The 27,398-nt window shown below is 50.5% G+C and overlaps 1 protein-coding gene across 5 annotated transcripts in view; it reads right to left on the minus strand.

Annotated features, from left to right (window-relative positions):
* The window catches only part of CFAP61 (cilia and flagella associated protein 61), a 107,714-nt gene that overhangs the window by 21,669 nt on the left and 58,647 nt on the right, over window positions 1-27,398 (minus strand). For 4 of the 5 annotated variants that reach the window (XM_061356925.1, XM_061356924.1, XM_061356927.1 and 1 more), the window contains 5 exons: window positions 17,114-17,212; window positions 13,172-13,340; window positions 10,553-10,727; window positions 4,505-4,797; window positions 80-407 (listed from right to left, as the gene is read on the minus strand). In XM_061356925.1, the coding sequence (XP_061212909.1) occupies window positions 80-407; window positions 4,505-4,797; window positions 10,553-10,727; window positions 13,172-13,340; window positions 17,114-17,212 (1,064 nt within the window). The remainder of the gene's footprint in view (window positions 1-79; window positions 408-4,504; window positions 4,798-10,552; window positions 10,728-13,171; window positions 13,341-17,113; window positions 17,213-27,398) is intronic. The other variant, XM_061356926.1, reaches the window with a different exon arrangement.

Below are 27,398 nucleotides of genomic sequence, written 5' to 3' on the forward strand. Positions count from 1 at the left end.
TTGGGTGAGGTGGAGCTACCCTGGTTAGCTCCAACACCAGGAAGGGTACGAAAGGATGAGAGAATCCAGTTGGACATACCTTTAATTTTGCACCCTTTGTATGTGGGGATGAGTCTGTCTGTGCCTTCTGGTGCCACAGAAGAGGGCTGAGGGGTTAGATCCAGGAGACTCAGCATTGATGCAGCGAGCTCAAAGCCAATCTCTTTTGAACTGAAATTGCTGTGTGTCCACTCATCTACATAATATCTCCTGGAGTACTTTGTTAAGGGACCTGCAGCCCTGATGCTCACATCATTAGTACAGAATTTAGTATCGATCACAAGTCTCCCATCAAAAACCAGGCAAGCGTCATTAATTGCCTTAAAGGTTTCATAATCCACCGTCCTGTAGGCAAAGCTAAAAAATGCCTGGAAAAGAGATGTAAATAAGTGGAGGTTATTACACATCAGTTACTGGCTCTTTTCATAAATCAAAACCTGCTTTTCACGCTGAACATTATGTATCTTAAAAAACAAGGACATAAAACAAAGCATGATTTTTATAGACACAGAAAAGTCCTTCTGACGCAGGAGTTACAGCTGCTCAAATTAACCCAACAGTAGTGAGGAGGAGAATTACTGAACTGGACTCATCTGGTTATCAGAGGAGCTTCCTTTTAAAAACTAATAGTAACTGTGTGGAACAGCCTGAGTGGTTCTGCAGATCTGTGTTAGTGTGAGCTTATGGAACAGACTTGAACCTTTTCTTTTGAAGCTTTTCCTCTTCTTTCAAAGAAAAGCCAAACCGAAAAGCTAAGAAATGAGAAGGTACAATGTACTCTGCATCTTAACTGCATCTTCTAAACCTGCTTTCAACTGTTGTGCCTGACTCTTTGCCAACAAACCACATCACCCTGGCACCCAGCACAGGGACCTTCAGTGAAATGGGAGAGAGGAGATTAAAATCATTCGGGGGTAATGTCATGCCCACTCAGACCACAGCAGCAGAACTTCAGTGGAAGCTGTGGAGGCCAAGGGATTTAAGAGAGGTACGAAAGGACTGAGTATCCACATGAAAAGGAAAGCATTCGCATCTGGTATCCTTGATAGCGATGTCGATTTTGGAAAGCCTACCCAGACTTTGTCAGGACTGAAAGACATCTCTAACTGCTCCAGGTCTGGCTAACACTTCCTCTGGGAGGCAAAGCAAATACTGGTCTGTTGTTCCCTTGGTGCCTGGGACTGCTGGGCCACTCCTGGAGACAGGGCATGGGTCCAGATGGACACCAGATCCCTGGACATCACCTGCACCAGCCCAGGGAAGGCTGTGTCTGTCTGGAAAGTCCTTGGTACATCTGGCGCTCACTTACTGAGCCTGGGGATGAGCAGATACCCATTCACTGTGCTTTGTTTTGTGGGTCTAAACAGAGATGTGACTTCTGTGGCCCTGCGGTAGGGGTTTATCTCAGGACCAGCATCTACTGACGCCAAGAGCTCATCTTCCCCACAGGAAGATTTCAAAGTCATTGAAAGAAAATCACCCTAAATCCTCCAACTCCTCCTCGAGGTCTCAGAGAGGAAAGCGCTGATGGTTCCCTCCCTTTGTCTTCCCGCGGACCCGCACAGCGCCTCCTCTGGGGCACGGGGAAGCCGCCCAGCCCCATGGCCCGGGACGGAGCTGAGCGGCAGCGCTGCGGGGCCGGCGGGGCCGCTGCATGGAACAGAGGCACCGGCACCCGCGCTGCCAGGCCAGGGGAGCCTGAGGAGCCGCTCTCACCCCGGGCACAGCCTTCGGTCTGCGCCGCACAGGCACCAGGGAGCAGCGCCAGGGCCACGCACATCTGATCCCTGCCCGGGTATGTGCTTTATCCGGTTGTCTGTGCTGCCGAAAGGAACGTCTGGAACCTGGAGCCAAACGTGCGGTCCCCGGGGACAGAAGTGCTGCGGAAGGTAAACCCTGCATCACCTGGAGGTGCTCAGCTCTGAAACACGAGAAATGAGCAGCAGGGAAGGGAGGCTGGGTCACTGCAGCTTGGAGCCAGGGGCACACACACAACAGCCCCTGCCCTAGGCCCTCACCCCCATCTGAGCACCGCAAACAGCAGAAGCGGGAGAAGATACAACTGGGAGCAGCATCTCTGCAGTTGCCTCTTCCAAAGGCCAAACAGAAAGCTGGCAGAACAAGTGTCCCAAACCCAGGGTAAAACAAGAGAGCACGCTGGACATTGAGGGGTGAAAGTAGTTAAGAGTGACGAGGTTGAGAGATGTTCTGAACAAGACCGTGGTCTGCCAGGGGTGCGGATGAAGACTGACCATCTCACTGGTGCAACACAGTTTGTGCAGCTTCAGAGCCTTTACAAGGCGCTCTCCCTGTCATCAGTGCCCTCAGCTTTTAAAATCGTTACACAACAGAAGCTGACTGTTGCTCCCCAGCATCAAGAAATATCACTGTACAGGCTGGGGAAAGGGTGAAACAGTACTTGGAGAAGCACAGGTCACCTCGCTGCCTTCACCCTGACCAGCCCGAGACACTGTATGAGGGCAAACCAGCACCAGTAACACGTTCTTCCCTCAGCGCCAGCCTCAGGCAGGAGGCGGCTGTGACCTGGGTGAAGGCATTACCTGATTACCCCACCAAACAGCGTCCCTGTGGACTAAGGGCAAGTGCCAGATGCTCACGACCAGAAGAAAAAGCAGAGGAGAGGAGGGAGAAGAGGCCTGGGCATGTCAGCAACGCTGGTACGGCAGAGGCAGGCAGCAGAGGAGCCGGAGCCGCTGGGCTTTCTGTAGGCAGTAGGCACAGGTCAGGGCATTGCCCCCATCCACAGCATCCCGAAGCTGGGAAGCTCTGCCCGCGCGGGCACGAGGACCACCCAGCCCCAGCGCTGCTGACAGCAGCCGTGTCACCGAGGGGAGGGGACGGCAGCGGGCTCCAGGCTGGGAGCCATCTGTCAGTGCGGAGGCAGGCAGGGAGGCAGGGGGCAGGGAGGGAGGCAGGAAGGGAGGCACAGGGGCAGGGGGCAGGCAGGGAAGCAGGAAGGGAAGCAGGCAGGGAGGGAGGCAGAGGGGCAGGGGCAGGCAGGGAGGGAGGCAGGAAGGGAGGCAGAGGGGCAGGGGGCAGGCAGAGAAGCAGGCAGGGACGCAGGCAGGGAGGCAAGGGGCAGGGAGGGAGGCGGGGGGGGCAGGCAGGGAGGGAGGGAGGGAGGCAGAGGGGCAGGGGGCGGGCAGGGAGGCAGGGGACAGGCAGGGAGGCAGGAAGGGAAGCAGGCAGGGAGGGAGGCAGAGGGGCAGGGGGCAGGCAGGGAAGCAGGCAGAGGGGCAGGGGGCAGGCAGGGAGGGAGGCAGGCAGGGAGGCACAGGGGCAGGGGGCAGGCAGGGAAGCAGGCAGAGGGGCAGGGGGGGGAGGGGCAGGGGGCAGGCAGGGAAGCAGGCAGAGGGGCAGGGGGCAGGCAGGCAGGGATTTTCTCCCGCTGTTCCACCCTGCAGGACTCTACAGATCAAGCTCCCCCGGGCTGCCAGTCAAGAGATGATGCTGGCTGAGAGCACTGAAGGCTCGAGCACAGCCCGCTCCCGGTGGAGGCTGCTCTCGAGGCCTGGCCCAAAGGCGGTGGGCAAAGAGATGGGCTGGTGGGAGGTGGTCGTGGATATTCACTCGCAAGAACAAGAACCGCATGGGGATCTCTCTGGAGGGGGATTTTAGGGAAAGAGGAGGGACACTGAACAGCTACGTATGAGGAGAGAGTGAGGAACGTCCCTGCTGATACGGAGACCAAAGTCAGGAGACTGCCAGCAAAGGGCTTTGCGAGGTCTTCGCTCCAGCAGGAAGGGCTTCACTACCCATGTGTTAAAACAGGACGGGTAAAGGCCGGGGACTGAGAGCTTCCAGCGAGGGGAGCCCTGCAGGGGAGCCGGGCGTGCGGAGGGGCCGGGTGGCTCCCGGCAGGCGCGGGGTTGATGTGGCTCTGTCACAAGCACGGGGGTTACCCCAGTGGTGAAAACCAGAACGACTCTGCCCATCAGGAAAGCCCCAAATCCCGAAGAGGGGCCACACCAGAGTGTGCACCTTAATTTGGTTAGATAAGGCACTGACCCCATAGATGAGCACACCCATAGTCAGGGATGTAGGGGGAGAAAGATGTGTTTTTAAAATACATTTTGATTGCATTAAACAGTAGGCCTCTACCCTTTTTGGCTTCTATTGTGACTTAATCAAATGCACAGAACTATAGGCAGGAGGAACTGCAAATTTAAATGATAAAAGGATTTCTGGAATTGTTTAGAAAATGAATTAAGAGTATTTGTCACTCATCAGTGAACAACTGCTTTTGAGTCAGGTGACTTCAGTACATCAGGCAGGGTACAGCCATGGCTTTGCTTGGATTTTTCAAAGCCAACCCTTTAGACTAACGAGTGCTCAATCTGCTCCAGACAACGAGGAAACAGCTAAACCAGGGAGGGACTGGCTACCTTTGATGGCCTTTGCCTTAAAGCCAGACTGATGAAGTGCAGTGGAAGCCCACACTTACCGAGCACTGGAGCTGCAAGGGTTTTGTGCTGGTGGTGAAGGAAGCAGAGGTGATGAGGTCTGGGTCACTGCCTGTGCCCCACTGTGCCAGGACACTGTCCCAGTGCACCGCCACGCCGGCCTCCACCAGTGCCTGCCCCACGGCGCCTTCGAGCTCGTTGTTGTTGAGGCACGTCACGTTGGAGCTGAGCGGAGGCTGCACCAGGTGGATGCGGGAGCCAGCGATCCCCAGGGACAAGAGGGCTTCTACTGTGGTGTAAATGTCAATTGTGTTCCCATAGACAATGACGTTCCCTGAGGGAAGAGAAAAAGGGGAACAATTTCTAAGATGTACAATGAAAACCTTATTAGTGTAACTGGGATGATAATACCACAGAATTGCTCCCCGTGACCCTCTCACTCCTCTGATGCTATGAGGCAAACAGCGTTACCTAGCAACAGTAGGCAAGATAATTTAGTGAAGAATCTGTACAAAACATCCCACAAAGTAGGCAAGTACTTCACATACAAGTATGAGATGCACTCAGCCCCTCTGATTTGAAATTATTTTGATTGGAAATCCTCTAGGGAGGAAAAAACCCAGGGTTTTCATTTTGTTCTCTGCTCCCTCCTCAGTTTTGCTCATTCAAATGCCTTATGGAGAGGCTGGGTGGATGAGCGGAGCAAATGAAACACTTCATGCAGAAAACCCCCACAAACTGTGCGAAGACCAAGTTTAGAAACAAACCTGAGGGATGCTTCTGACCAGTGAGTATGAAAACAGGGAGTGAGTACAGGCTGGGTGGAGGATGGATGGAGCAGCCTGAGGAGGACTTGGGGTGTTGGGTGATGGAAGCTCCCCGTGACCCGGCTTCAGTGAGTGCTTGAGCCCAGAACCCCTCCATGTGCTGGGTACACCCCCAGAGCGTGAGCAGCAGCTCAGGGAGGGGATCCTGCCCCTCTGCTGTGCTCTGGGGATACCCCCCTGCAGCCCTGATCCAGCTCTGGGGCAGCAGCACAAGAGGGACCTGGAGCTGTTGGAGCGAGGCCAGAGGAGGCCATGGAGATGCTGCGAGGGCTGGAGCAGCTCTGCTCTGGAGCCAGGCTGAGAGAGCTGGGCTGGGGCAGCCTGGAGAAGAGAAGGCTCCTGAAGGGGAGACCTGAGAGCAGCTCCAGTGCCTAAAGGGGCTGCAGGAAACCTGGAGAGGGGCTTGGGACAAGGGATGTAGGGACAGGCCAAGGGGAATGGCTTGAACCTGCCCAAGGGGAGACTGAGCTGAGCTCTTAGGCAGAAGCTCTTCCCTGTGAGGGTGCTGAGGCGCTGGCACAGGGTGCCCAGAGAAGCTGTGGCTGCCCCATCCCTGGCAGTGCTCAAGGCCAGGTTGGACACAGGGCTTGGAGCAAGCTGCTCCAGTGGAAGGGGTCCCTGCCCGTGGCAGGGGTTGGAGCTGGAGGAGCTTTAAGGTCCCTTCAACCCAAACCAGGCTGGGGTTCCGTGAATGTTCTAAAGGAAAATCAGTGTAGAACTGTAGAAGTTGTTTCAGCAACGGCGTTTTGCCAACAGCAGCAGCAGTTTCCTGCAGCAGAGCAGTGACTGCAGAGCAGTGACTGCAGCCAGAACGGGACAGAGAGGGGACACTCCTCAGGACTCGCCTGAGCATGACTTTTGGCAGCATGTGTTTCCCTGCAAGGCACTGCAGCCAGCAGTGACGAGCAGGTAAGCGTGCCTCATGCCACTGGCTTGTGTGTTTGTCTCAGCACTGGCATTTATGCTCACTCCAAGTGCTAGCATCCCCTATAAACTACATTTTATTACTTTACAGGCTAACCTGCTTTCACTGGGACCATGTTTTACTGCATGAGACATGGGGCAATACTAAACACAGCATAAAGAGAGCTCCAGCAACCAACAGTATTCATAAAGGTTGTTTACAGATGTTCTGTTATTGTCCTTTGACTGCCTACAAGGTTATTTTATTTGTCCATATCCTTCTGGCTTCTTGTAGCTGCCAAATAAATCCACCTCTTCCTAAGTGCCAGAGGAAAGAGCTGCCCCATGGACGGACATGCTCAGGAATGACAGGAAGCGTTCACACCAGTGCCCAGAGGGACAGAACGACTTTACCTGCAAATGTATTAACCCGAAATCATAAAGAAGAGATATTACTACTTCCATAAAAGCAACACAGAGCACGTATGATACATGATAATGGGAATTCCATTCAATGTCTACATTGCTACTCTGACTTCCCAAGCCCAAAGAGCCCTTCCTGTGGCATGCCTGCCAGGAAGCCTGTCTGCGGGCAGCACTGTCCTCAGGAGAGCACCAGGAGAGAAGGAAGACATCAGATGAACCCTTTTTTCCCACTGCTGCAGCAGGGTGTGATGCAAGAAGTGGACAAGCAGGACTAGTGGTGAAATTCAAACTTTGGTACATTCCTATTCAGTAATCTGATGTGCGAACAGTGCAGTAAGAACGCGGAGCTGACAGCCCCCCATCAGTTACACATTCCCAACCAGCAAGGGGTGAAAACCATGAGCAGACAAAGAGGATGCAATGGCTGGGAGAGGGGAATTAAAGGTCTCTCCAGAGGCAGAGCCTAGCAGAGGTTGGTTCTGGCTCCAAGCATCAGGCCTGGGCACCTGAGGTGCCTCTGCCACTGGGCAAAAGCAGCCTCCGTGAGGGGCAGCTCAGTTACTGCCTGGCACACGCTCAGTTCCATGTTGGCATTTTGGGTATCACATCGGATTGCAGCCCGGCATTTCCCAAGGAAAATGAACATTCTGGTTTATATGGTAATAGCAAGTAGAGCTACATTAGCTGAAGGGAACCATTGCTCCTTTACTGACCCCCTGTAAATCAGCAGTTTATGGTTTCTGCTTATTACAATATTAGTGGCTTTTTAGATTACAGAGCTAGTAGTGTAGGAACTACAGATATTCATTACAGACTGAAATTATGTTCAGTGGACAGACAGCAGTTCCTCAGCATGCTTTGATTGTTTAACTGCATGAAAATGTATCTATCTGTGAGTAAACCCAATAACCTTCCATGGGAAAAAGCAGCCATAAATAAATCTGGTTAGAGTAGTTGTACCATTTATTGCTAGACTGCCAGCGCTGTGCAGGGCGGCTCATTCATCCTCCACAAGTGGAAGCTCAAGATTTCCCTGACCCCAGCATGACCCGAATCTCTTCAGTTTGCAAAAGCTACAGGAGAGAACCAGTTTTATCTGCAGCATCAGTGGCTCTGGTCGGTGATTCATGCCCTGGAATGTTAATGCGAGAGTATTCCCACAAACACACTTTTAATAAGGCAGTAACTATCTGTAGGTAAAGAGAACAAATAATTGCTCCATTTGGGGCCATTAGAGCAGTTTTGTTCCTTACTTTCCTTGCATCCTACTTTTTATTTCCATGGAAAGCGCAGCGCTGACAGGGGCTGGATTCCAGTTAGTCACAGTGACAGCTATGGCAGCTCCGTGCATTAGGCTCCTGGGTTTCATCAGGGAAAGGCCCTTCCGGAGCTGGCACCATTCCATCTGGGACAGAGGCTTCCAGCCTGGCACTGGGGACCCCAGCAGCTGGAGGAGGAGCTGGCGGTGGCAGACATGGCTCACTGAGCCCCCCTTGGTCTCACCATCCCTTGGGAGCCCGTGGCTCCACCACAGTGCGCACACACCACTGCCACCACCATGTGCCATGTATGGGCTGATCCTGCCCTACTCACAGCCCCCAAACCAGCCCCACCAGTTCCACCCATCCAGCAGGCAGCAGAACCTGGTGCTCAGTGAAAACCCAGCTCCAACTCTTCATCTGGGGGATTTCAAGGCGAAAAGTCAAGGCAAACATCCACCTTTGGCCAGCGCACTGCAGCGGCAGCACAGCCCGCAGGGAGCTGATGGACGTCCACATCAATTGCTGGGCTCCACAGGAGCTCTGCCTCTGCACCTCCATGAGCCTGTCACCTATTACTGTCTTTAGAAGAGGGCAGGGGCTGAGAAGTGGACTCATTTTCAGAAAGAGCAGGGATCTTGGACGCAGCCATGACCAAGCTGCAAAGAACAACATTCGTAAGAAATAGAGCTGGAAAAAGAAGCAGGGTGAGGAAGAACAGAAATGGAGATTGGTGGAGGAGGACTTCTCCAGCTGGGCACTCTTATGGCTTATATCTGCAGTGGCAGAGAACACAAACTGGGAAGAGCAACAAAGGGGAACCAGAGCCACAGGCAGCATGAGGACAGAGGGGTCACACCTCCCACAGAGCATGTCTCCAAAAGTTCCCTCCAGATCGGACTCCTCGGAAGTTGTGGATATACCTTGTAACTGAAGACAGGATGGTACCTAATGAAGATCTGCAGCTGTGCACCACAACACAACTCAGCAGCAATAATGAAATTATCCCAGAACCCCAGCCTGGTTTGTGCTGAAGGGACCTTAAAGCTCCTCCAGCCCCAACCCCTGCCACGGGCAGGGACCCCTTCCACTGGAGCAGCTTGCTCCAAGCCCCTGTGTCCAACCTGGCCTTGAGCACTGCCAGGGATGGGGCAGCCACAGCTTCTCTGGGCACCCTGTGCCAGCGCCTCAGCACCCTCACAGGGAAGAGCTTCTGCCTAAGAGCTCAGCTCAGTCTCCCCTCGGGCAGGTTCAAGCCATTCCCCTTGGCCTGTCCCTACAGGCCCTTGTCCCAAGCCCCTCTCCAGCTTTCCTGCAGCCCCTTTAGGCACTGGAGCTGCTCTCAGGTCTCCCCTTCAGGAGCCTTCTCTTCTCCAGGCTGCCTCAGCCCAGCTCTCTCAGCCTGGCTCCAGAGCAGAGCTGCTCCAGCCCTCGCAGCAGCTCCGTGGCCTCCTCTGCATTATGATTAATTTTAATTAGGTATTAATAAACCAAAGGTGCATTTGCCCCCAGCAGCAGAGGTGCTGCACAGCCTGAAAGCAATCCCCAGGAGCTGCTTCCACCGTGTTCCTGCACAGGGATACTGCAGCACATTCCAGGAGTGGGCACACAGGGATTTACAAGAAAGAGTAGGAGCAGCAAAGAGGGAAGCCCAACAACCTGATCTGTCTATGCAAGCACATCCGTGCCTGTTGGCAGGACATGAGGTGAAGCACTGTGGGCAGGGCTGGGGTCACTGGCACTGCTGCACAGGCCCCATTTGCCTGCCTGAGGCCAGGACCCTGCTGGAGGAAAGTGTGAGGGGAAGCACTGCCATGTTTGCTGTCTCCTGTTTGGATCATTACAAGACTTGGAGAAACTTCCAGTGTCTTGAGAACCTGCCTCAAGGTCTGCCAAGCCAAACATGAACCTGGTAGCCCACACCAAGGAACCACCATGTTCTCCATGAACGAGCCAGGTGACCTACACCCTTAGGAAACTGCCCTTGTTGCACTCAGCAGGAGCCTTCCACGAGGCCAGCTTTCCGCTCTGAACTCCATCCTTCCCCAGATCCAGCACACGGAACCAACGTTACCCGAACAACTCTCTTCTGTAGTTGAAGCTCAGCTCAGAAGCCTGGATGATTCCAGGTATTTCCACAGCACACGTATTCAGTGCCTGAACTAATGAACATACGGAGCTGGGGACAGGCTGAGGAAGGGCAGCAGTGGTGGACATCTGCACAGATGTGTGATTTTAAGGGTTAAAAAGGGTTCTGTGTGAAAGCCTGTAATGGATGTAACCCAATACAAAGAACCCACTTACTAATTTAGAGCTGATTTCTTTGTGTTATGCCTGAAATCCAGATATTCTGCTATATAGAAAAACACAGCCACTAATTAAATTATTATTTAATTGGCTAATTAATGACTCCAGGCAGATTTGCATTTGGGACTCATTCTGGTTTATATAATAATCATAGCTAATTAATTTATCTCGAGCTTTTCCTTCCGAGCTACACATGTGGGTATGAAAAACGACAACAAATGGTAAATTCATCTGGAAAACAAAGCTCAGCAGATGAAAGGCTTTGTTAGAATTAACCAAGCACCAATTGCAGCGTGGAGTTAAGGAAACAAAGAGCCCAGCCAGCACTGCTCTGGGGGCGTGGGTGTCAATGCAGGCACTCACTCACCTTCTGCGTTGACCATGTGCTCCCTCAGCCACCGCGCTGCCTTTGCGCAGTCCTGGCTGTCATTGAGAGTAAAATGGTTGGAAGGGACCTTCCCAGTGTACCTTTGTGGCCACTCACCCAGGACTTCTCTGTTAGTTGGGAGCTTACGGATATCTGCTCCAGTGGGAGACGGGACCTGGAGGAAACGAGCCAGTGAGTGAATACATGGCGTGTATCTCGGAGAAGTGCTATGGAACATTGTCAGTACCAAGCACACAGCCCCAGGGCTGCTGTCCTCGCACATACTCCCCCCATTAACACTCACCAGGAGCACACCCACCAGTGCCCACAGAGAGCGCAGCTTTGTGCGAGCCTGAGCACACACACGCAGGTACCCGTGTGTGCACACCCCACACTGCCTCTGGGATGGCAGTGACCTCTTCAAAGGGTCCTGCCGGCACAACATGAGCCAGCTTCAGTGTGCGCTTGAGCCGAGAGAGCAACCATATCCTGGGCTGCATCAAAAGGAGTGACCAGCAGGTCGAAGGAGGTGATCCTGCCCCTCTGCTCTGCTCTCGTGAGACCTCCCCTGGAGCATTGTGTGCACTTCTGGTGTCCTCAACATAAAAAGGACATGGAACTGTTGGAACAAGTGCAGAGGAGGCCACGAGGATGATCAGGGGACTGGAGCAGCTCCCGTATGGAGCCAGGCTGAGAAAGCTGGGGCTGTTCAGCCTGGAGAAGAGAAGCTCCGTGGAGACCTCAGAGCAGCTTCCACTATCTGAAGGGGGCCTATAGGGATGCTGGGGAGGGACTCTTCATTAGGGACTGTAGTGACAGGACAAGGGGTAACGGGTTAAAACTTAAACAGGGGAAGTTTAGATTGGATATAAGGAGGAAATTCTTTCCTGTGAGGGTGCTGAGGCACTGGAATGGGTTGCCCAGGGAGGTTGTGAATGCTCCATCCCTGGCAGTGTTCAAGGCCAGGTTGGACAGAGCCTTGGGTGCCATGGTTTAGTGTGAGGTGTCCCTGCCCATGGCAGTGGGGTTGGAACTGGATGATCTTAAGGTCCTTTCCAACCCTAACTATTCTATGATTCTATAAAAGAAGTGAAAGGACTTCACAGCAAACAGCAGAAACATCTAACTATCCGGCTGAAGCATCTCTGTAGTTATCAGGGTAACATATACCTTTAAATGACACTCAGAAAGCCTGTGCAGCACAACTGCCTCCATCCCCCAGCAGCAAAAATCAACTTCCTAAAATAGGAGAGGTTTTGTCCCAGAGAAAGGGACCAAGCCTGCTTGATGGTTGAAATGCCAGAAGCAGTGAGGTGTTATTTGTATAATGATACTTTACAGTAACAAAATCAATCGCAATTATATAGGGCAAAAAAGGGAGTCTTATCTATGACTTTCACAGCACCAGTAATTAAAGTCCTGAACAGTGTTCTCACTGCCCCTTGGATCAACTGAAATACTATCTGGTCATATAAAACCAGGCATGACATCAAAAGACCCAACAAGTAATCATAATGAATAATATTAGGGATTAATTTGACTGTGTACCACATAAGGGACAACTCAGAAAAAGGATGGACTAGAGCAATGTGTAATACAACAGAAACCAGATGATAAAAGTAATTCCTATATTTTTTTTAGAGTTTAAAAGTAAGAATAGATGACATTAGGTTTTCTTGAAAGCAGATAAACCCCAAGTCTTGCCCTGCTTCCTTTCTCCAGTGTAGTTACTTCCCATAACTTATTCTGCAAGTCAGGGTTACCTCCAGCACTTAAAGTCATTCAGATCACACCTCAGCTTTTGGTTGTCTCTGGACAGCAAATGTGGATTGCTGCTTAAAGTGGCTCTACTCTGCAAAGCCATTACCGAGAACCCAGGGTTTCCTTGCTCCCCAGCCCTGTTGCAGGCCAAGCTTTCACTGCAGGGCTGAAGACATTCATGTTTGTGACTTCTGGTGCCCAGCACTGCAAAGACCTGTAGACACATGCTCAGTGTCATCTCCTGATCACCTGGTTCATGCCACAGCCAATCACTCAGGCAAAACCACTGCAGGCAACAGGGCTACACAAAAGATGGCCATTTGGCTATCTAGCTTGAAGGCCAGGGGATGGTACACAAGAAGGACATCCCAGGCTGGGTTCCTTCCAAGTTGAGGACAGGAGATGAGCTTGATTCCACATTTCACATGAAACCAAGGATCTGTTTCGATGCCACTGGAAACTTGGCTGTGTGCTACAATAACACACAGCACAGTGTGTGTGCCCTGGCATGGTCATGGGGTGAGATGAGTAACTAATCTGATAAGGAATTCTTTCCATCACCAAAACGGTGGTGATCAAATGGGTGATCAAAAGGTGCTGGACCATCTGGAGGCAAGTCTCCTTGTGAGGACTGGGACCATGCGTCAAGTGGGCCGGTTCAGTGTCATGGTGGCAAAAACACTGGCAGCTTTGCTTAGTACCTGATGCTGAGCAGTGACATTGCCAGTAGGAAACTTTGGAAAGCCACATTTCCCCTTGTGCAGCCACACTGGAACAGCACAGCCTGCTGCACCCATGGGCTGTGGCACCACTGCTCTGCTCAGCACAGAAACACTACTGCGGACACACACACCTCACCTGGTACTGCTGTCCAGCACACAGCACAAGGTAGTCATACGGCACCACCTGCTCCTTGGAAACCACCACGTACTTGGCAGCGCGGTTGATGCTGGTCATTTTACCAACCACGATGTTAACCCAGGAACGAAGTGACATCTTTGCATGGTCTTCATCACTGAAGCAGTGGCTGTGAAAGGAGACACTCTGCGAGTGACATGAGCTGACAGCAGGCATGAGACAGATCAGTCCATATGGAACACAGATACACACTGACTGCTCTCTGCTAAACCCACACAGCCCCTCCCAGCACTGGGCCCTACAACCACAACATGTGAAAACAAAGTCACAACTACATGCTTTGCCTGCTTGTTCTTTGCAGGCTCCTCCAAGGAAGAGACCTACGCTCCAGAGGCCCTGGTGGCATTTTAACATCCGTGTTCTGAAGTATTAGCATGGAAACTTTGCAGCTATCCTAGAAGCCAGGAGAGCAGCCCTCAGAGCTGGGAGGAGAGGCAGAGAGCTCCAATCTTCTCTTGGTGACCCCTTCCCAGCTGGACTGTTCCAAAATGCAATCCTGGAAACATTCTGATCTGACCCCCTGCCCCAAGCAGTCAGAAGTCTCTAAGATGCAACTGAGCTCGTATGCTGGATGAGCTGGACAGTAACGGAGCAGAAGGAGGAACTCTGCCATAGGCTATCCAAAAGAGCACAGAACTGGACAGGAAATGAGAGACACAGGCAGTGCAGATGTGAAAATACCAACCTGCACTGATTTGCAGCTGAACAATTTATTATTCTTAATGAAATGGGGAAGGAACTTTTATAATTTCAAAGCAATTCTCTTCAGTGTGAAGCAAGGAACCAGAGGAGGGTTTGTTCTAACAGCAGAGCCCTGCTCCATCCATGGGACAGTTGGGGTTTCCAGGACTCCTGAAGGTTTCACAGGCTGAGAGTTGTCTGAATAAGAAACCTCGACAGGAACCTGATCTTTCGGGTGTGCAGGTTTTGAGCTCAGCTCTGCTGCTGTTAAGTCAGTGTCAGCACCAGGCCACTGCGGAACCTGAAACCACTCGTGGATTTCCCAAGCCTCACATAAGGACCCACGTTTGCAGCTCTCAGATTTCAGCAGTGTTTCAGCCTGCTTTCAGTGTAAACTATCACACATACTCCTGGGGGTGATGGATGTACCAGAGATGCTGCTACTTAAAAAGCCAATTCTGAAGCAAAATCTGAATGGCACAAACCCTCTTTCAATACCTCAGCAATGAAAATTACTATTATTCCCAAAGGTCTGTCCTGACTCAGAGCATGCCCCCCCTTCCCCAGCCAGCAAATACCAGGATGCTTATTTATTTCTGCATTTGTACTATCCTCTTTTAATAGACTTTTGGGAAGACAATGACTCCTGAAGGTAAAACACTCCCATAAGAGGTACTACAGACACACCATTATAAAGCACATGGAGGAGCAGAGAAATCACATCATCTTCATGTTGTGCTTTAAGCCCAGCCAGTAACTTTAGCCAGTAACTGTAAAGACGGCTGGGCTTAAACCAGGACACTTCAACCAGGTCTGTTGTGACTCGTGAAGACCATGGAGTCTTGCAATAGCCCTGCATTTTCATACAGACTGCTGCTGGCCATTCTGCAACTCAGTGCCTTCTGATACACAGAACTTAAACCAGGCAGAATGCTGTTCAATCGGGTTCTTGCAGTAGGACTGAAGAGCAATGCTAAGACCAAACCCGTTTCTACCTTTGCAAAGGGATGAATCTGTGGGATCTAGCAAAAAAGAATGCAATAGGTTTGAAGCAAGCCAAAAAGATGAATGGCTGGTGTCCCACAGACGCCTGGTTTATGAGATCAGAGAGACATGGCAAGAAGATGGAATTTGCACACCTTGTGTGAAAGGAAGCTGGGTCTCACCCCTGCCAGCACTTCAGGCCTCTGTGAGGATGGCCACTGAAGAGACCCTGCACTTTGTCCAGTCTGTGATCTGAAGTCACTGCAGAAGAAACACTCCATCTACCACACAAAGCTCACGGCCATCTAGAGGCTCAAGAACTTCACTTTCCATTGATACCCAGTGATGAAAAACATTTCCTTTTCTTCCACAGGACTACCTGGCCTGTGATTAAACAGAAGGGGACTGGGCTTGTGGTGAAGCACCTGATGCTGTATATTGCACCAGAGCCTGCAGTGCTGCTGCTGGAGAGTCCCAGCCCTGGCAGCTGCTCTTAGCTATGAGCAGCAGCACACGTTCTGAAAGAGCTGAGTGCTGTGCATTAACTGTGGTTACTGAGCTCCAGCACTATCACACAGGATGCCACAGACAAAGCTGCTTCGGGGCCTGAAGAATTCTAGGGCAGAAGGCCTGGGCTTTCTGAGGCTCTCAGCATCCTCCGTACTCGCAAATAGCAGAGGCAGTAAGTAAGGGAAGAAAACCACTGACAATCTGAATTGTAATCAGGCACACATCTATAACTAAAGCAGACATCAAGGACGGCTGAGGGGTTTCAAAAGCACCTTTATAATTGAGGAGCGCAGCTCCCAGGAGACTGGCACTCCAAAATCACAGGGATGCTTTCAAAACCTCACACCCTGCAGAGTTCAATTTTCACTCTTAATCTGCTTTCAAATTTTACCAGCTAATTCTGGTGAGGCAGAGATAAAGCCCAAGTTTCCATCAGGAAGGATGCTCTGTTATTGCAACTCTTTCCTACAGTATATGTAGGAGAAAGAGCACATGTGTTTACGTGAGCATACAGGCCCTGCATTTACCAGTTAAACACATCCCTTTCTGCAAGAAAAAAATCAGTTCAGGTAACTATGTATAAAACTTCCTTGATAGGGCAGAATTCCAAACGAGGTAAGGTGGTTTTAAACAGGTCCCCATCACGCCACCCTCGTGTCTTTGGAGAGAGCTCATTTGTAAAGTGCAGCAAGCAGACAGAGAGCTGTTTTGACATTTCAAAAGCTGCCCCTTTAGTGCGTTGCTGCTTACTTAGTGAAAGATTTGGTAGAAACCAATGAGCAGGTTCCAAAGAGTCACACTGCAGATCTAAATGACTTGTACAAAGCTCATTCCCCAGCTGTGTAAAATAGCGAATTCACTTGGATTCTATCCTCCCCAGTGTCCCGGACAATCATGTTCCTTTCTACAGCGAGGATTCCCAGACACTATTCCAAAGTACAGAATACAACCATCAGACCCAATGTACTAAATTTAAGTGGGGATTCTGTAGTGTGGGTGTTACTGAGCTCAGATTTTATCCTACTGAACACAAGATATTTTACTTCTTGGCCACTGAGGGAGCTTGTGGAACACCCGCTCTCAGTCACAGGCATCACTATCCTGTGTCACAACCTCCCCTGCAGCTCCTGAGCACCAGGGCTGTGGCTCTGCCAGCCCAGGAGCGTGCAGGACAGCACCTGAGCTGGGGGGGGGGACACACAGCCCATTGACAGGCACACAAATGGCTCTCAAGCAGCAGGACTGACTTATCAACAGCAAGAATCCTAAACTTCCCCTGTATACTCAGCAAAGTCCCCCCTGGTGACAGCATCTCACCACACCACCGGTCACACTGCTAACCCTAATTCTTGTCTGTTTGGTCAGCATTGCTTGGAACAAAACACATGAAAATGTAATGTTCTAAAAGCAAGTATACATCTTTTGTCATTTTTCTTTAACCCGGAGATCTGAACACCCTAAGAAGTCTGGGGAAGCTGAGACCAGTGTCCTGGTGTAATACAATGGACTGCTGTCCTGAAGTTACTGCTCTAGCAGTCATTCTACTCACCTCATTTCACAGGTGAATGCATGTTGTACAGACAGCCCGGATTGTTTTGAGGCTGTCTGTCTCTGTATCTATCTAAACTTTAGGACAAGCTCACAGAGCATTACGAAGTGTCATGTTTTCCTTTGAAGCTATGGCAGTGTTTAGATCTGAAATCAAACCTGTTAATTAAAAATGCTCTATGTCTGGAGCCTGGTGGGTCTTCTCCTGGAAGGCCGTGAGTTGAAATCAAGGTCAGGTTGTTGAACTGCACATGCGGCCTGTGGAAGGAAACCAAAACACCACGGTTGAAGCAGGGCAAGCGTGCCAGGCCCTGGCTGGTAAGAGCATCCCCCAAGTGCACGTCAGTGCGTGGTCACACACTGCACGGCCAGCACCCAGCACAGTCTGTCCTAACCCTGACAGGTATTTCCCATGTAACTAACAAGCTGTTCCTTATGGCAGGACTTACCCATGGGATCACTGAGTCTGCCCCAACACCTCTGCTAGCAGCGGGAAAGGAAAGCCAGTTCCTGACAAGTGGGAACTGGTCTGCTTCCTGTGCCAGGCCTGCTGCAGTTCGGAGGGCACATCAGAGGGACAACATAGCTTCTAGCTCCATATTCAGGAGGATACAGAAAGCAATTCCTTTACATGGAGCAGGCACAAAGTGTTTTGTCCTTTTGCTAAGAGGCATGCATCTTTGGGTACCAGACTACTTTCTAGTTTCATTAAGGGCAGAGTGTGGTGGAGAACCAGGCTGACAGCATGTTGAACTAAATGTGATCTGACATTTCAAACCAAATAAATATTATGAGTGATTAAGCCTTCTAATCTTCAAGGCTTTCTGTAAGTTGAGTGTGGATTGATGCAAATGGTACAAAGGAATCAGAATGTTTTTTATCAACCAATGTTAATTTGTTATTCATACTTTTAAAAAATATATTCAAACAAAGTTAAAGGTCATACTTAAACCAAGGAATTTCAAGGTTATGGCTGTCCCTCTCAAAATGCATATTAATAGTTTAATTCTGGATTATGGATTATCTATGGTAAATCTCCATGCATACCCAGGCCAAGTGCAATGTGATAAATAACCTTCATGTAACAGAGTGCATATATTTATACAGATTATGGGCCTGATTCTCATTTAAATTAAGGTCACTCTGCAGAGGTGGGTGTAAACAGAATCTGCTCTCCATTGATGGCCACATTATGCTGGCTGAGGGATACAAACTGGTCCTGATGGAAACCCGTTATCCCGATCCACAGAACGCCACCCGCACCAATGCAGCGCTGCCAGCTGGTGCTTACTGAGCTACAACTTCATACACCTCAACAGGATGGCTGCTTGGCCGTGGATTTACATGTCATTAAGAGGAAAAGAACTACAGCAGTACACAAACATGCTGGACACTCCCATCCTGCCTGTCCCCACAGCAGTGAATCAGAGAATCAGGACAACCTGGGTTGGAAAGGACTTCAGGAACATTGGGTTCCTTTTCAGCTGAGAACTGAAATGACCTTTGCACATCACATGCTGCATGGCCTCAGGCTCCAAGTCCAGGTGCTACAGCAACATGACTTTCAAATTCCATTAACAATATTCAGGATGAAGCAGCAGAATGAGGATCCTAGGCAACATGAATATGTCTCTCTTTCATGAGTGCATTAGGATGCACTTCACTGATCTGGTCCCATCCTATTTTCTTCTGCAGATGCTCCACCTCTAGTTAGTCCATACACAGCCATGCAGCATTTCCACAGTCATCTGGCATTTGTTCAGTTCTTCCCCACTGAGCGTGAGGCTTCACTTCAGACCTTTCCCTCACTGTGATTTACTAACTAATGATTTACTTCTACCTCAGTGCTCCCACGGCATTCCCATTGGCCGCCATGATCCAATGCTTCCCATTCATTAATCCTGTAGGCATCAATCTGTTGATTAGCATCTCCGTAGAAGACTGGGATGAAACAGGTCAGATCTTCCATTCCCATTTTACAGTGAGGAAAATCAGGGCACAAAGAAAATGGGATTAGAGCTGCCAAAAAGGCGAGTGATGCTGGGGGCAGAGCTGCAGAGCCCAGAGGCAGGTACCCAGCACTGCCTGTGCTCCAGGAGCTGGCACGCTGCCCTCTGGGCCCACAAGCGCAGCTCCATGCACATAATGGCCATGTTTTCAGAGGGGTAAAAGTCTTCTTCAGCTAAGAATCAAACTCTGTTAAATGGCTGAAATGAGTGAAGCTTCATTGTTAAAAACACAGGCTGGAGTATGTGAAGATTATCAGAATCTTTAAAGAAAACAAGTGAAACCCACCACTGTTGAGTATTACAAAAGCTTGATCCCAAAATTGTAGTTGGCAATCCTAAACTTAGGGGTTTAAATATATATAAATATATATATATATATAATCACAGAACCTATGATTCTATATCCACAGTAAGGATACTGATGTACCAAGACAGCAGATCTGCTTTCCTTAATGAGATGTCTCCAACCATTCCTGAATGATTTTCCAGTAATTCTGTAAAATGTGTATTGGTCATGGGGATAGCTGAAACCAGTAAATCCTATTGACTGCAACCTATCTAACTTCCATCCCAGTCAGCTTTTATCCCAGAAAACTGGTTGGGTGAGACAATACCAGAAGTTAAATATACTGAAACTAGCCCTGAAAAGGCAGAGCTGTAGAGATGGTACCACACAGTCCGTGTTTCAATATAGAAAGGTTTGGGTTGAAGGGACCTTCAAGCTCCTCCAGCTCCAACCCCTGCCACGGGCAGGGACCCCTTCCACTGGAGCAGCTTGCTCCAAGCCCCTGTGTCCAACCTGGCCTTGAGCACTGCCAGGGATGGGGCAGCCACAGCTTCTCTGGGCACCCTGTGCCAGCGCCTCAGCACCCTCACAGGGAAGAGCTTCTGCCTAAGAGCTCAGCTCAGTCTCCCCTCGGGCAGGTTCAAGCCATTCCCCTTGGCCTGTCCCTACAGGCCCTTGTCCCAAGCCCCTCTCCAGCTTTCCTGCAGCCCCTTTAGGCACTGGAGCTGCTCTCAGGTCTCCCCTTCAGGAGCCTTCTCTTCTCCAGGCTGCCCCAGCCCAGCTCTCTCAGCCTGGCTCCAGAGCAGAGCTGCTCCAGCCCTCGCAGCATCTCCATGGCCTCCTCTGGCCTCGCTCCAACAGCTCCAGGTCCCTCTTGTGCTGCTGCCCCAGAGCTGGACCAGGGCTGCAGGGGGGGTCTCCCCAGAGCACAGCAGAGGGGCAGGATCCCCTCCCTGAGCTGTGCTCACGCTCTGGGGGTGCACCCAGCACACGGGGTGGGTTCTGGGCTCAAGCACTCACTGATGGGTCTTGGGGAGCTCCTCTTCAGTCAGGCACTTAGAATCACAGAACCATAGAACAGTCAGGGTTGGAAAGGACCTTAAGATCATCCAGTTCCAACCCCCTGCCATGGGCAGAGACACCTCGCACTAAACCATGGCACCCATATGTACATATACACATACATACATATATGCACATACATATCCATATATACACGCACATGCATACAGGCATTAAACTCCAAGGCTGAAGACAACAGGTAACCTGGGGGTGCTCAGCCAAGGTTGTTCAGGCACCGGCACAGGGAGGTAATGGCTCGGAAGGGTTTGAGCAGTGGCTGTACACACATGGCCACACTGTGCCATCCACCCCATCCCTCCATGAAGCAGTGTCACTTCTAGGCTAACAAAAGGATGGCTTGTTTGTTTATTAAGGCATTTGATGCCTTCTTGCTGCCTAAAATCTCTTGATAACAGAAAACCACCAAAGTCTCTGAGAAACAGGTGGTGCCTGTAGGAGAGTGAACCTCTTCTGAGCGTCTAGTACATAAATTGATGCCTAATACGAAGTAGGGTAAAAGCAGAGGTTCCTGTCTGGTGGGAAAGTCAAGTTAAAAGCCCCAACGAAAGCAACATAAACCAAGCGCACCTGCATTTTAGAAGCAACTAATTCCAGCAGGGATTCATGTTGCTGTGGATACAGAGGGAAGAACAGCTCAAAGATACTGGTAAAGCAGGGAGGGATTAGAGTATCTAGGGAAATAAGTAAAAGGCATTGGGTTTCATTGCACAGCTTTAGAGGACAGCTACAAAAAGAGTTTAAACATCCTTGTCCTTGAAATAAAATAGGACTGTCAGTTTACTGTGAGCATAAGCAAAGGAGCAAACACAGAGTTTTAGTACAGTACTTAAATATATAGAGATCTGTGTCTGTATCTCCTGCAGTTTGAACCTTGCTGTTCCTTGCCGTGTTTGTGGATTTTTTGCCTCATGTTTTGCTACCTGTTGTTTTCCTTCCTTGTGTGCACGGTGTAATGCTGGAGGCTGAGATGGTGGAATGATTTAATTAATTGCTCTCATTAAACCCTTCATTATCACAGCTAATCACGGTCAAATCTCTCCTGTTACAACAACAAACTGGGTGACGCCTGTGTGTGAACCCAAGCGCCGCAGTCAGCTGGAACAAAGCATCGCTCCCTGTGCCTGCGGGCGTGCAGGAAGCTCGGATGCAGCAGGTGACAGGAGATGCTTCCCCTGGCTCCTGGCTCCTGTGGGCACTGCTCTGCGCACAGCCTGCAAACAGTAAGGCTGCTGTCGGCAATCACAACCTACCCAAAAGGCAAGTCCTGAGTACCCCGTACCCTCAGCTTCACTCAGCTCAGGATCGTTCCAGAAAGGGCAGCAGAGTCCACTTCCATTACTAGATCCTGAACACTCGGATGCGATCGGGTCTTGCATTAACGAAACTGAGAGATCTGAGCAATCTGTCTTGCAACAAAGGCTTGGAGTGGGAAGGAAGGAGCCCAGAGCGAAGGATGAGGAGCAGCAGAGAACCAGGCAGGACACTGGGGGCTCAGGGCACAGGAGCGCTGTGTGCCCAGTGCCAGTCTCCAGGAAAAGGCGGATACAAACCCTTCTCCTGTTCCCAAATAACAGAACAATTTGTCCCAAGCAGGACCTTTCATTTGCCAGGGAAGGCCAGCACCCAAACACTCCAACCCCACGGCAGGCAGGATGTGACCCCCAGAGCAGACTGCTCCAGAAGGAAATGTCTTTGACCTATTTTCCAGCCCTACACAAGCCCAAGACAGACTCGCTCAGCTGCACAGAGGCTGCTGCTCCGAGGAACAGCACACCCCTCTCGCCCATGTTTTCAGCAAGGATAAACTCACTCCTCAGCACGGGAGCCCGGGTTAGCAACCTTTAGGAGCACAGTGTTTCCCTGTTGCCACAGTACTAAATTGCTCCCGTTTGCTTGGCCAGCGCCTGTTGCTTCTGCTGGCAGAGCTGGAAGAGCCTTTCCCTCCCCTGCACTCCCACTCCCAGGGCAGCTGCACTGGACTCAGACAAGGAAGAATCCTCCCAAAGCTGAGTATGAAGCCATGTGAAAACCCAGCAAGAACCATCCCCCTGCATGGTGCAACGTGGAGCCATTCTGGTGGCATGAGGGCTCTGACCGAACCAACAGCACTTGGGCATCAGGCTTCTGGTACCAGCAGCAGCAGAAAGGGTTTATGCTTTGTATCAACAGTCACCCAAGAACCTCATGTGAGTGCATCAGTTACAGCCCCCAGAGCAGGATGGTGGCTTAACTGCACTGGCCATCAGTGAGTTACAGATTAAAATCACAGAGTGGTTTGGGTTGGAAAAGACCTTCAGATCATCCAGTCCCAACCCCTGCCATGGGCAGGGACCCCTTCCACTGGAGCAGCTTGCTCCAAGCCCCTGTGTCCAACCTGGCCTTGAGCACTGCCAGGGATGGGGCAGCCACAGCTTCTCTGGGCACCCTGTGCCAGCGCCTCAGCACCCTAACCTGAACTTCCCCTGTTTCAGTTTGAACCCCTAATTATTGATAATTATCCCCCTGTAATTAGGAGTGAACAAAGATAAACCAGTTCTCCATTGGATCAACCTAAGGAAAAAGTGTTAAGATTGTGACCGAATTTGCTCAGTGAAAGAAGGGGTGACAACAGAGTCCTTATAGGGACACTTCTCGGTGCAAGGTCAAGAAAAGGGTTTCTACATATTCATTTGTTCTAAAACCTGTGCCCACGGTGACTCTTCCTCCAAGACCAGCAACACACACATCGAGACCACCACCAACTAAAATGGAAAGGCAAGTGAATCTAATTGCCAGGAGCTCCCATTTAACCTGACTGCCACTGAGGACAGCAGGGGACAGATCAGTCGCTGCAGTGGGAGAATTCACATCTTCCCAGAACAGGACTGTTTCCATTCAAGACAGGCCCAACATGGCTGCAGTTCACCGTCCTCTTTCATTTCAGAAACACTCTCCTCAAGTGGTCACAAGGGATTAAAAGGAAAGTGTTTGCTTCTGACCTCGGTTTACCAACATTCAAGATTTAATTTCTTTAGAAACCAAAGAGCTCCTTCTCTTCGATGGCGCCTCAGCAGAATAGCTCTTCATGCGCCAGGTCCCTCCTCCTGACACACCAGCACATCCTCCCCTTCAAAAACTCACCTTTGATGGAGAGTGCTTCTATCAAAGCACTGCTTTTCCAGAAGCTCCCCACCAGGTTTAGCAGTGACTGACTTCACCAGGTGCTGCATTCTCAAGAGCAGCCTTAAGGCCAGGCCATGAAAGCCACCATTGCCACCGCTGCCAACAGCTTAGCAAGAGCCCATAAAAAAGGCAGCTAATATTTCTCTGAGCTTTGGCTCCCACCCCTCAAGGGTGCTGTGAGTGTTCCTCTCCCCAGCTGGCAGCTCCTCCTCATCTCTCTGGACTCTGAACTTGATGCTTTGATTCTACATAGGACGTGGAGGCACATCCTTGTGCTTCAAGCCTAGTGCCCCCTATCACAAGACCAAAAAACCCAACCCAACCCCAAACTTCCCATAATGTTTCCAAGCACCATTCTGAAGATGATTACATTTGTCCCCACCATGCTGCTGGAAGATGATGTTCTCTTTCCCACAGTGAACTGCACTGAGAAGTGCTACAAGCACCAACTGCCTCGGGGTAGCAAAGTGCAAGCAGATGATGGCTCATCTGCCACCCCCGCTGCAGGCTCCTCTCTCACAATGGGGGTGTTTGCTCCAGAGCTGCAGCACTTCCAGGATCGAGCTTCTCAAAATCAGTGTGGCAAAGTCCTTGTGTATGAACTGTGTGACCCAACAGGAAGATCGGAGAGCCCTTTCCTTTCCTATACACCACACATGCTCATTCGGACACACCCACACACTTACGTGGGAACATCCACAGCTACCAAGTCTACCCAATCAGCCCCACTATCCCCAGTTGGCTTTGAGCTTGACCAAATCAAAGCACCATCCAAGCACTGCTATACTGAGAGCATTTCCTTACTAAAATTTCAATTTCCATTCCATAAATGTTTCAGCATCTCATCCTCTTAAAAGTATAAAACAGGGCAATTATGTTTCTAGACAGAAAATGAGGGGTATCTGATTATGGCCTCGCTAGTTACAGTCTCTAGCTGTTTGAATCCAATCACCTGGCAGTTTCAGAATCGCAGTTGAGACACATCAACACCATTTTCCACAGATGAAGATGCCATAAATTGAGCAGTAAAACTAGAACGTGGTTGAAATGTTGCTGTTTTGTCTGCTCTAGGGTGACTGTTTCAGTGCATAACACACAGCATAAATTCCAGCTTGTGAACAGAACATTTTTAATATTATTGGCCAGCCGAGCCATGCTAAAACTAAGGGATTTTTTATGGCTGCCTATTTAGCAGACCCCCATTTTCCAGGTTATTGCGGAGGACAGGAGTGTTTTGACTCCGTGGTGTTGCTTGGTGCAGATCTGGCAATGCTGCCTTTACAGGGATGAAGAGTGCAGACTTGGAAAAGCCATGGACGTCGGAGGATTGACTTGCCTTCAATCTGAACGGCCTGAGATCAGTACCAGCGGTTTCCTCTTCACTCCTGGGCACACTCTGCTCCTGACAGCAGGAGCGGGCAGGAGAGCAGACGCTCCCGAGAGCTGCGTGTCCTGAGGCAGTGTGGCAGTGCCATAGGCTCCTGGCAGACAGCTGGCAGCATCAGAGCCAGGCTGGAGCAGGGCCCCCATCCCTGAGCCCAACATCTGCATGGAGCAGCTGCAGCACTGGGCTCTGGCAGCCTGGAAGGCACAGCTGCCTCACTGGTACTGGTCCCCAGTGGGGAGCAGCCTGTGAGGTGCAGCAGCACACAGCCTTTGGCACCCGGCTCTTCACCAGGGCAAGGAGGTGCCCTCAGCTCCCATGAAACCGAAGTGATGTCCAGTTACTGCAGAGGTGCCACTGACACCAGGGCCCAGGGCATCCAGCCCCACAGCATGATGTGTCCCAGTTCCTACCACCATGCAGTAACATGGGTACTGAGGCAATCAAGCTACGGCTCCACCTACTCCAACCAAGCCCCACTAGGAGCCTGTGCAGCCTGGCTAACAGCATGCAGTAGAGATTCACCAGCTCGTTGCTCTATCCTGTGCACTCCCAGCTCTCATTGCAATGTAAACTGCATCAGACTCACCTCTTCCTGGGACCTGGAGGGTACCCGCATCATTCCAGAAAAGGACCTTAACGTTTCAGCTCATCAAGCACTAAGAAAACCAAGCAAGCACCTTCAGACAGCGATGTTCTGTCAGAGTACATACAGATCTACATGTGACCAGGAATCAAATGTACACTAATCACTAGGGAGAAGGGTCACAAGAGCCAACGGGTCTGAACACTCTTCAGTGCTTCAGAACCAACCCACAGGCAGTTTACAGCCAGCTTTGGAGACCTCAGTGATTCCACCTGCACAGCAGCCCTCTGAAACAAACATCAAACAGAGAAAACCAAACATGAACAGCAGAGAAAGCGCATCTCCTGCATGGCTTCAGCAGACCCGGAGCACGCAAACGCAGTGTTTGCACTAGGGATGCTGCTTTGTTTGCTCTGACCTGCACTGACCAGAGCACGATGGGCAGCCAGGTTACCTGGCACAGAGCTGCTCCAAGAGCCCCGGAATGCCACCCCCAGTCACCAGGAGGGGTACAACGCACATGGAACAGCGTTCTATAGAGACTCCTGTGACTCATGGCAATTCTGAAACAGGCTTTTCATGCGAGAAACACTATTGCCAAGACCAGTTTTAACATGCAACAGGAAGCTAAAAATATTATCTAAATAGTAGCAAAATCAACAAATCCTTACATATTTGACATGTGAAAGAATAGTTTGGGCTCAGACAAATGTTCTCATGTGTTTAAAGGGTAAGTACTTCAAGCTGAAATCATCTATTTAAAACTGAAAGCTGTCTCCAAAACAAACCTAACTACAACCCCATATCGATGCTAACTGATACCTTTTGGCAGAAGCAGGTCAGTGGCTGCTAGGCAGGCGGAGCTGACCCACATCCTCTCCCCCTGTTTGTGTCTGGTGTCAGTCACTGACAGTGTCCTTTGTGATCCTGACTGCACAACACAGCGAGATATGACCCATCGTATTTATCTCCGTCACAACTTGATCTCTATTCACCAGAAATGATGGAAGGCAACAACACCTGAAGGCCATGGGCCCGGTGACACTGGACACATGGTCAACCACAACATGGTTCTGCGTTTGCCTTGGTGTGAAAAAAAGGCAGTCAAAAGGAAGCACATGTATCTCAGTTCCTGTGGCAGAGACAGGGAGTATAGAGCAATGAGGATCACCAAAGCATTCATTACACGTTAGCTCTGTGATCAGCAAGTAAGCACTAACTATTTAATTAGTCAACTCATTAGTGCCAGGCAACATGGAAGCTTCAGATGTTCTCAGACAAATGCAGAGATAAAAAGCCTAATTAAACAGCAAGCGTTATGGTAACCACTGCCAGCAGGGCAGATGTGCAGGGCAGTGAGTGCCGTGCTGCTGGAGAGCAGCCGCTGGGCTCTCCTGTCACACTCCCTGCTCTAACCCCTGCCATTTCCAAGCTGATCTTTGACGAATGCAGCTCCCAACGGGAGACACTGTCCTGCAGACAAACACTCACGAGTTTCCTGTGCCAGGTTCTGGTTCTGCCTTAAGAAAAAGTTCTGGGCTTTGATAAATGTGTCCTTCGATCCACTTGGTTTTTAAATGCAATAGTTATTTAAGTGCACCCACGTGGAAAGGGAAACCTATTTCCCAGCCCCTTCCCACAGCCACCTTCATTTACTGCTGTTTCGTGCAGCATGTTCTGTATATTTCCAGTGTCCTCAGAGGATAAGTCATTGTTTACAGCAGAGCTTGGATTAAGGAGGTTTCGAGATCATGGATTAAACAGGGTTTTCCCTATAATCAGGAGACAATGCTGCTCTCCACAGCTAGATGCAAAGAGGTGGATACAGGGCTAATTGGTTCACTACACTGGGACCAGCGACAAGCCACTGCCGGGAGCTGCATGCCTGCAGCCGGGGGGCTGCCAGGAGACCCTGTCAACACTGGGAGCACTGT

Source organism: Neopsephotus bourkii, unplaced genomic scaffold (assembly GCF_033783945.1).
Source record: "Neopsephotus bourkii isolate Nb327-2 ecotype Australia unplaced genomic scaffold, CSIRO-AGI_Nbou_v1 NB_873, whole genome shotgun sequence".
Lineage (NCBI taxonomy): Eukaryota > Metazoa > Chordata > Aves > Psittaciformes > Psittacidae > Neopsephotus > Neopsephotus bourkii.